Raw genomic sequence first — 10,439 nt, 5'->3', positions numbered from 1 at the left:
TATTCTATTCTATTCTATCCTAGAGCTATAACAAAGTTGTGACCAATATTTTCCTAAATCCAAAACATATTAAGTATCTTTTGTAAATAACTCTATCCTTTCCTGCTGTTTATGCTGCACTTACTGCCAGCACAATATTTAACTGGGGCTAAGACTCAATTTAGAATTGCCCTGATATCACCCGTATAATATTAGCACAGACGTTCCACTTTAGGCAACTGAATAGTGCTTGGTACTTGGGTTCCTTTCTTCCTGTTCAATCTGACATAAAGACAACAAAAAATATTGGAATAGCTTGCAAGATTTATTTATTAAAAACTTATCACATCTTTTTTCACAAGTGAACTCAAAAGCAGATTACAGCAGAAAAATGTCATACAATGGATAAAAATGCTGTCATTTTAATCTTCATCTGTGATTTGGGAATGCTTATATGATCGTTAACAAAATTATCCTACTATTTCAACCACTTAGTTTTCAATTCCATCTCCTTAAATATAAATGTGCAGAAATGTATACAGCAATATTTCTAAACCTATTTTTATATGGAAATACTTTTTTCCTGAAAAAGGTAGGCAATTTAAGCAGTTAAAAAAACTGGAAAAAGATATAAGTTTTTCTCACTCTTTACTCAAAACTTTACCAGCAAGAATCCTACTGTTACTACAGGGTAGTAAAACTTTGTGTCTATCTATGGGAATTTTTTATTTTGAGATTGTAGAGCTCTAAGGTGACCGTCTACAATCACAGACTCCATGGAATCAATGTTGTCACTGCAAGCTCCTGATCTCTCCTGCAATGGAGACTTCTAAGCCCAAGATACTAGAAATGGTCAAATCTTTTGAGCTGAACTATAATTGCCCCCCTTGAGTCCATCTGCGGCTGTGAATCGGCACTGTCCCTTCCAATAGCTCTGCAGTCCATAGGAATTATTGGACCAATTCTGGCACTACACCCAATGAGAACTCTCAGAAAGACAAAGCAATGCCATGCCAGAAGCTGCCCTTTTAAGTCTTCCTACTTTGCAAGCAAGTGGTGGTGTCTTCAGTTCTCAGAGCAAGTGGACATTCTGTAATGCTGCAAAACATCCCTCTGCTTTCCCTATATGCTGTTCAGGCCCAGAACAGTATATTATGTAGATTAAAAACCCACTCTTTTAGAAAATCTACTCTTTGCATATTATCAAAAGCATTTGTCATGAGGCCAATGTGCAATTAACTGAGCAAGGATTTAATGATATACCTAAGTTTTTGCATACCTAACCAGTGTGGAACAAAAAAGCTACAACATCCACGTTGCTAAAGATATGTGGAGAAAGTGCTTAAACTGGCATTACAGGATCAGGTGTCTGACATTTAAATTATTGTGATGTTTCCGTTTCAGGATTATCCATTTCACAGTTCTTTTATTTCATTATATTATGAAGATAAATGATGCCTAGAATTCAGGTAAAGGACCTGTGATGCACATAGGATGGATGAGTCTGCACATTGAGAAATGTTATTGCCATGTTGCGATATTCACTACAGCTGAGGAGGGGGTTTTATTGTTTTTGCTTTGTGTATGAGGTACATACTAGTTAGAATGGAAGCCTGATTAATTGGCAAGCTAAAGCAGTATGGGGAAAGCAATATCAAGAAAGAAAAAGTGCCTTAAAGGTTTTTCCATCAAATTAGTATTACATAAATTGAAAAATAGATTGTGTGTGTGTGTGTTGTGTGTGTGCATCATACAGCAATTGATATGCATTCATAGGTGGAAGGCAGCATGCGTGTCTGAAGCTACAGTGGACACAGTGTGCTTCATTTGTATCTCTTCCACCACACAACTGAGATAGGCAGTGGAAAGAGAATAGGTTAAGCAACCTTGTTTCTTAGAGTTCTGCTCTCAAAGATCCTTCTGATCAACACCTGAAGAAGGTAGGGGAAAGAGGCATGTGACTGCTGAGAATCAGTATTTTACTGAATATGTCGGTTTGTTGGTTTTGGATATGCCAATTGACTAATTTCAAATATCAGCCTGACCACCACAAAAAAGTGGAAATATAGCATTGTAATCTTGCAAATGTTGCATTGTTTCATAGCAATCAGAATACTATATTACAGATTTGTATTGGTTATGAACTTAATAAAGAACATGTTTTTTAAAAAATGACCTGTTCTTTTCTATATGATATATTTTGAATTATTCTGTGCCTATGAACAAGCAATTAAATAATGGCAGATCTGTTTGGGTCAAGCACCAGGATGGGAATGCTACAGAACACAATATTGGTCCACAGCTGATCAATGCAGTTCTGAAGCAATAGCAAGTCAGTGAAATGAAGGCGTGATTTCTCTACAGGATTCTTGAGGAAGTGCTACCAAAGCCGACAGGAATCTTCACCTCGATTCATTGTAGTATTTTCTGGACAGTTGAAAGCTTTCCGGAATTCCTCAAAATTACTCATAGCACCAATAACTCTGAAGTGGGGAAAGAAAAGGTAAATATGCAAGTTAGTTTAATACTGTATCACATATTCTCAGTGCCCATACTTCTGGTGATTTCAGGCTACAAAACACTAGCACTGCTACAGCATCATACTGTTCAGGCTAACATATGGAATCCTTTAAAAGGCTCAGCATCTACTTCCTGGGTTCATCAGGTGACATTATTTGATTGCTGAGATCCAGAGCATGCTTACTTTTGTCCAATCTTACAGAACAGACAGAAATTATCAGAGACAGACAGTTCAGCAGACAGCCAGTCCTTATGCCATGAAAGGCTTTGTAAGTGGCAAACAGCTCCTTGGACTGCACCTGGAAGCAACTGGCAACAAGTGCAGTTCATGGAGCAATGATGCCATATGCCCATTACTGCCTGTGTCACTGCATCATGGACCAGCTGTAGCTTCTGAGTGTTCTTCAAGATTCTGTTCCTATAGCTGTTGCAATAATGGTAGTACTAACCTACATGACATTGGATTTCTTATTCTGATCTGCCTTTCAGGGCTGACATCAATCTTGCAAGCCTGGATGTGCTTCCCTCTCTCTCACTTTATCTTTGTAGGAAGGGCTTGTCTGAGACATTTCTCCAGTTACTTTCTTGGTCCAGGCTCAGGCCCCTCTTATCTGACTTTACCTTGGTAGTGGCCCTTCCTCCTGTCTTTCAAAGCCTTTCCCTCTTCCCTTTACAATTACATATGAGTCCTGAAATGGAGACGTGCTACCCAATCTAGGACTAAAGAATATTTTCTGGATTTTGGCCTTGCTAATATTCCCTATCCAGACCCTCACAGACTCCAGGCATTGAGACAAGACATCAGCAGCATCACTAAGGTGGTACAGGTTCAACATATTCAACTGGGTATGTTCAGCAGACTGATGATACCAGACCTCAAACCAAATGGATGGCCTCACTCAGCAGCCTCATGTGGATGTTAAACAAAATGGGCAAAAGCATTGAGTCCTGATGTATACTACAATGAGTGCCTTCTGGCATGATGACTCTCTCCCTGCCACAGTGACTGGAAGTGCCAGCAGAGAAAGGAGGAGAACCACCACAGCACAATGCTCCCACACCTATTCCCTGTAAGCGCATTGTAATGATATTGTTATACTTATGTTCTAGCTTTCTTTTCATTGGTGTTTTAACTTCATCCATTTTTTTATTCATATTTTGTAAGCCTTCTAGAGCTGCTGTTGTGATTAAGGCAGCCTATAAGATGGAGGGACAGAGGGAAGGATGGACTCCAATTACACATGCTTAATCTTACCAACAGATGAGCCTTACTAGCAAGTTTTCACTTAATTCATTGGAAATGAATTCTGAGTAAATATGTGTAATATCTGTCTGAAAAAATAATCTTATCTAATATTATTTAAACAAGGGCCCCAAATAATTTATAATCACTCTGGAGAAACCTGTTCCCTCAAATTCAAATAGAGATCCCCATTCCCTTGTTTGTGGCACAATCTTAACCCAAGGAACACCACTTTACTTATCTGTGAGTTGCAAATCTGGCTGATTTCTGGTTATTGGATTCTGCATTATTGCACCATATTGGAGAGAGAAGGATGGAAGGCAAAATGGAGAGGATAACAAGTACAGTAGTGCAGTTGTTTTAATCTACAGGATGGGTCTCATGACAGAAGCAGAGTCTTGCTGCATATTCTGGAACATAGGCAATAAAGATAGGAAATGCAAAAGTCCTGCACTCTTCAATGATAGCCCAATCTGTGGCCAGAAGTGGTTTGTTCCTGATTACTTTTCGGTAAGGTCTGGATGCACCTCAGTCTGTATTCAGCTTTAACTGTTCTTGCCCATTTGCCCATTTGCCCATGCTCTATTCATTTATAAATTTGCAGAGTTGTCTTTGCAAAAAAAATGGAATAACAACAACATGGAAGGAACATCAGTTATGTTATCCCAAGGAGAAATGCTGGAGCAGCTCAGGTGCCTTCCCAGTAACATTTATATTTAACACATACTGTATATATTACATTATATAATACATACAGAGGGGTGGGGTGGGGGAGATGTTCCTTTATTAGACTGCTTCCGAAAGTAAGCAAGCCTAATTATCCTAAGGACCTTATCCCACTACTTTTTATGCATACAGTATACTTACTTATTACCATTCATCTAAACTGTGTTCAAATCAGCAATGTTTTGGAGAGGATTGATGAGGATACACCATTAATTGTATAATGTCATTCCAGCTTTTTAGGCAATCCAGTCTCTGCTTGTTCATTGCCTGAAGCAGCACATTAAACAGGAATTTCAACAGTAGTGCCTGTAATTTTATCCTGACCTTTTTCTTGCCGTCTTTGTTCTCATATTACCATATATTCATGTATTTTACATTAGGCTTCACTGTACTTTTAATTTTTGAAACTATTCTTTCATTAAACATGTCCATTTGATCCAGCACCATTCAAGCTTTTCAACATTATCCGAGTTCCCCAATTTGAAAAACAAACTTGTGTCATAATTGAATTATTATCCTTCACTGCCTAACTCTTCCTATGGGAGAAACTATATTACTGGAAAATGTATTTTCTCATTCCAAATGGTTATCCATGCAGGGTGTTTTTTTAATCCTTCTCTTTCAGAAGATGGACATTTGGGCAACCATCTTTTAAATACAGATAAAGCTAAAAGAGGATTCCTAGCACTTTTCTATGGATGCAATTACATTTCTAAGGATATCTTGAAACAGCACCACAATTAGGGATGAAGGAGGGGAGTGTGTGATTTGGGGTTTAAGTGTGATATAAACATGTTGGATGTTTAATAAATGTATTTTCTTTAGTTCCTCCTTTAAAAATTGGCAGGAAATTGCACTGCCAATTTGCTTGAACACACACTGATGTATATTCTAGGAGGGACTGATGATTTCAAAAAATAGTAATTTAAAATACTATTTTATTAATTATAATTATATACAATAATACATTTTATTATAATAATTATATAAGCTACCTACAATCTCCAAGTGGTACACAAGAAATTAAAAAATAAAATTCAGTAGGACAAATAAAAAGCAGTATAAAAACATTTCACCCCACAGAAATAATGGAACAGTTTGGGGAATAAAACTGTACTGTTGGGTCAGAACACTCCTATTGCAGAGCACGCCAAGACACACCAGCTTTTGCTGGATGCCAGGAGAGAAGTAGGCAAGACTTACCTTCAGTTGTGTATATGCTTGGGTGTGTGTGTTTGCCAAAAAAAGAAAACAATCTTTCTTACCCACATTTCCAGATGTGGTCTATATTTATTGACATGTGGGGTCATAGTTGGTCCATACCCAATATTATAATGCTAGATTGGATTCAGAATACTAGAATAAACATTAATAAATTAAATTCCAAACAGCTAAATGCTAGATCATCAGAGAAGAGAAACTACTGCGTGGAAAGAAGAAATTCATCCCCCCATTTTATCTCCCTTCTGCCAATCAGCTTATTGGGGATGGAAAAACAAATTCCAGAAGTTATGTACTACTGGACAATCCCATCACCAGTTGGATCCTCCTTTGAGAGAAAGGTAGTACAGTCTGATGTGACCAGAATGAACATTAAATTTTAGGCTGATCATATTTTTTTTACCCCAAATGCTGGCCAGTCCTGTGATCATCAAAGAGGAATATAAAATTGTTTATTTTTTTATTTATTTTTCAAATTTATATCACCACCCATCTCCCCCAAAAGGGGGACTCTGGGCAGTTTACAATAAAATCAGCAATTAAACCCATAAAAAATATAAATTACAATATAAATTGTAATAAATAAATAGAAAAATAATTGTAGTGGCAAATGAACTTCAAGAATAAGTCAATATTTACTTATCTAACAGACAAACAGAATGACCACGGGTGAGCAAAAAACGGGAGTGACTTCCGTCTTCCTGCCAGCTTCCCCATTGACTTTGCTTATGGGAAGCTGGCAGGGAGCATGACAAATCACAATCACATGACCATGGGGACACTGCAATGGCTACAGCTTTGCAAATAAAACTGATCTGAACATCTTGGTAATTTCAATTCCACAGGAATAAAGGACCCAATATTTTACACACTCTGTAAGTTAGTGGATTTTAGGTACCTTGATTCAAAAATTGTTGCAATATAATGCACTGTTTGGGCTAACTTGAAGGTACAAAGAGACAAACAGACAAATACAATGACAGTTTTAGTAGTATATATATAATAGAATAGCAGTATGGAAAATAAAATGAAAGGAGAGAAGTACGTAATGTATGAGTTCTTTCAGAACAATAGGCTGATTAAAAGAAATTGTCACATCTCTTAACTGATCAGAATAGCTGTTTATATTAGACCTGTATGATTTGCTGTATTACTGCAACTAAAAAAAAAGGAAGCAGATTAAAGTACCTGAAGTGAGGGGGACTGTGAACTCCAGTGTAGATTTGTTCTCTTGCAGCTTCTGGTTTAAATGAATTACATCTCACCTAAGATAAATAGTTAGGTAATTAGATAAAAGAATGAGTTATATAATGCTGAAACTCTTTAATGGTCCAGTTTAATGCCAGAAGTAGTCTTCTGTAGCCTATTTGATCAGAGAGAAATTATGCACAAAGCCATCCATGCCCAGATTGTGCCATAAAAAGGGAATTTGAACTGCCTGTGAAATTTGTCTCTTCAACAGGAAGAGAAGGAAGCCAGAAAGGAATGAAACACCAGTTAGGAAGTAGCACTGAAATATACTTTACACTTTTTTTTGTAAGGTATATTGTTGTGAAAAAAATCTAAAGTCCTTGTAATTTGTTCTTTATCTACTAGTTTGATTTTTCTTGCTCATATAAAAAGGAAGGAAGGGAAGAAGGCAGAGAGGGAGGGTGGGAGGAGGCACTGGTCAAAATCTACAATTTAAGAAAATGACATTCTTTCTGTAATCAAGCAGACTTGTCTACTCACCACACAATGAACAGTTAAGTATGTGTATCCATTCTGAAATGACGTTTTGTACTACTCACATGAGCATAACTCAGAAAGAAGAGCTGGTTATGAGTGAAGTCAATGCCTGGTAACAGAGCCTCTTCCTCTCCTTGTCTCTTTTCCTTGACCCATTTCCTATAGGCCTGATGAGAGAAATAATGAAGTCGTTGAAGGCAGTGCAGATTTCACCAGCCCTTCTTCTTGTAATATTATATTTGGTGGGTGGGGTGGGGGGGTATTTATTGGTCTGCACTTAGAAACAAAAGATCTGCCTACCCTGAAAGCCTCTCGCAACCCTCCGTTATCTGCAATGTTTTCTGCCAAAGTCCTTTTTCCTTTTATCTAGGAGCAAGAATATTGTTAATCAACATGATTGTTTCTGAATCTACATCAAATGTTTCTGTATAACTGGGAAAAAAGTACAAGGATAGGATAAATATTTTCATTTCGGGTGTATTACTGGGCCACAGTATTATACTTGGATATACAGTACTTACCACTGAATGATAGGAGGGACATTAATCAACATAATACATAATCTGCTGTGCATGTAATGTAATCTAGTGTCATATACCAATGCATAACTGCAAGCAAGGTACAGGTTGTCCTCACTTAACAACCACAATTGGGACCAGCAACTCTGTTGCTAACCAACGCTGTTGTTAAGCAAGATATCACATGACTGCGACTTGCAATTTTACTGCCTGTTTCTTCATTGATTCTGGTTGTTGGAAGCTGGCTGTGAAACATGCAAATGGTGATCATAATTATATAATTGTGTAGGTGCATAGTGAATAATCATCTAACCAAGCAAGCATGGGTGGTTTCCCATCACTTCATCTCTTCCTTGCCTCCCTGCCTTGAAGTTAAAGGAAAAATTGAGGGAAAGCATTGGAAGCCCTTCATGGCATGGGGCCAGGATATCTGAGGGACCATCTCCCCAGTTACATCAGCCAGTCCCATTAGATCAAGCGGGGAAGACATATTACAGGTTCCGTCCACCAAGGGCTTGCATTTATTGGTCCCAGGAGGCAGGCCTTCTCTGCTGTGGCTCCCTCCTTGTGGAACATTCTCCCCCTTGAAATTAGGCTTGCTCCTTCCCTGTTATTGTTTAGGAAGTCCCTCAAGAACTGGTTGTGTTGTCAGGCCTGGGGATCTTTGGGAACGGGAGACATTCTTAGATGGCTCCACTATGACTGACATTTTTGCTCTCTCTGAAGGTTGGTATATTTTATTGTGATTTTATAATTTTGTGATAATATTTTTAATAATCATTTTATCTTTTATGATGATTGTTTTTATTTATTCATTGTTTTTACCTCATTTTTGTATGCTGCCCAGAATTGCCTTGTGTGAGATGGGCAGCCATATAAGTGTGAGCAATAAACAACTAAATAAATAGGTAGAGCTTTAAAACCTTTCCCACCAGACACTGTAGCTAGATGTCACTAAATGAATGCATGCATTACTCAATAGGGCAGTACCGCAATAACCAAAAAAGCTGCAATAAATATAGTTAGCTAAAAGAATATAGAGGAATAAACCATGTCAAAGAAGGCAAGGAAGTATACTACATGCAGCACAAATAAGATGCCATGATGATATATTACTACTGATTGCTCCAAATCTAGTTTTGATTGATCCAAATCAGTTTTGGCCCAAAATCCTGAACTTACATTCAATCCTGCTTTTTTCCAGTAATAGTTGTTGTACTGATTGACCATACATTTTGTTTTCTCTTTGAATTTTTCTTCTGACTGCAAGGACCACCAGGGATTCAAATTTCCATTCTTGTCATATTTACGACCTGCATTTCCATTTTTGAGGGGGGGGAAAAAGTATGGTACTAATAAAATAAACATACATACTTCTTAAAACTGAACCCAGAAACATTTCCTTTAAAAAAAATTCACTGTTCATCTAAATCATAAAATTTCCTGATTGAGGGAATATAAGGAGAATTTAATGCATGATTAACTATTTTCATTTAAAAGACAGCACAAACACTACATCTCCATCTTGCTTTGGAAAGTATGTGATGCCCGCATTTAGATTTCATGATTTTTATTCCTGTGGAAGTTTAGGATGGGGCTCCAAGATTAGTCTTACTTATTATTTTTAAACTTTTCTTACCAAAGTTTAAGCATCTGAATAACTCACCATTGTTATCAAATCCATGAGTAAATTCATGCCCAACGATTACTCCAATAGCACCATAGCTTAATGACCTGAAAAAGAAAAGAACCTTGACAGAGATAGAGAAGACAGAGCAATAGATTTTACATTCAGTTTTATGTAAACCAGAAAAAAATGGATTTATTTAAAGAAATCATTTGAAGAAAACCATTGTTATTTGAGAAACATTTGGCTGCTAAGAAATTTTAAAAAATATCTTAGTTTGTAAAAAGCAAATGGAAGTTAGGCTAATATACATACAGAAGTACATAGAACTTCTCTGAATACATTAAACACAGCGCCACCTCAAATATAATTCTCTATGAAAATTGTATTAATGGCATATGATGTATGTGGTTTTAATTAACAGTTACATTGGATGTTTTTATATTAATGGACAAATCACAGTTCAGTGTTACATTTCTATCAACAGTTTTCATGGCTGCTCACAATTAACCTTTTGGAATCAATTACTAGCTCTGCAGTACCAAGGAAGATAAACGTCATATTTGTCACAGCAGAGTGAAAAGCTTCCCTTAACAACTGTAACTTTCAAACCTGAAAAAAAAGTTCCAGCTAATTAAATTGTCAAAAGAATATTGAATCTTTATTTTCATACAAGCCAAATATGGCCTGTAAGCAGTCTTAAATCAAATCTGATGGACAGAGATCTAAAATATAAATAGTCAAATTTATTAGAATGGATGTGCATACAGTAATAACAAATTGCTGATGCTTATGATTTATTCACTTATTGTTAGACATTAATTTTTCAGAAGATATAACCTTAAAGAATATAAAAGCCTTTTCTCAATCTCATGGT

General features: G+C 36.8%; 1 protein-coding gene across 1 annotated transcript in view; it reads right to left on the bottom strand.

Moving 5' to 3' along the window:
- Positions 1-285: 285 nt before the first annotated feature.
- Positions 286-10,439, bottom strand: part of PHEX (phosphate regulating endopeptidase X-linked) — a 96,526-nt gene continuing 86,372 nt past the window's right edge. The window contains exons 17-22 of the mRNA XM_063305176.1: positions 9,602-9,669; positions 9,118-9,248; positions 7,718-7,783; positions 7,480-7,584; positions 6,878-6,954; positions 286-2,462 (exon numbers count right to left, since the gene is read on the bottom strand). Of these exons, the coding sequence (XP_063161246.1) occupies positions 2,360-2,462; positions 6,878-6,954; positions 7,480-7,584; positions 7,718-7,783; positions 9,118-9,248; positions 9,602-9,669 (550 nt within the window). The 3' untranslated portion in view covers positions 286-2,359. The remainder of the gene's footprint in view (positions 2,463-6,877; positions 6,955-7,479; positions 7,585-7,717; positions 7,784-9,117; positions 9,249-9,601; positions 9,670-10,439) is intronic.

Source organism: Candoia aspera, chromosome 5 (genome assembly GCF_035149785.1).
Source record: "Candoia aspera isolate rCanAsp1 chromosome 5, rCanAsp1.hap2, whole genome shotgun sequence".
Classification (NCBI taxonomy): Eukaryota; Metazoa; Chordata; class Lepidosauria; order Squamata; family Boidae; genus Candoia; species Candoia aspera.
This window is presented reverse-complemented; position numbering and strand designations above follow the sequence as displayed.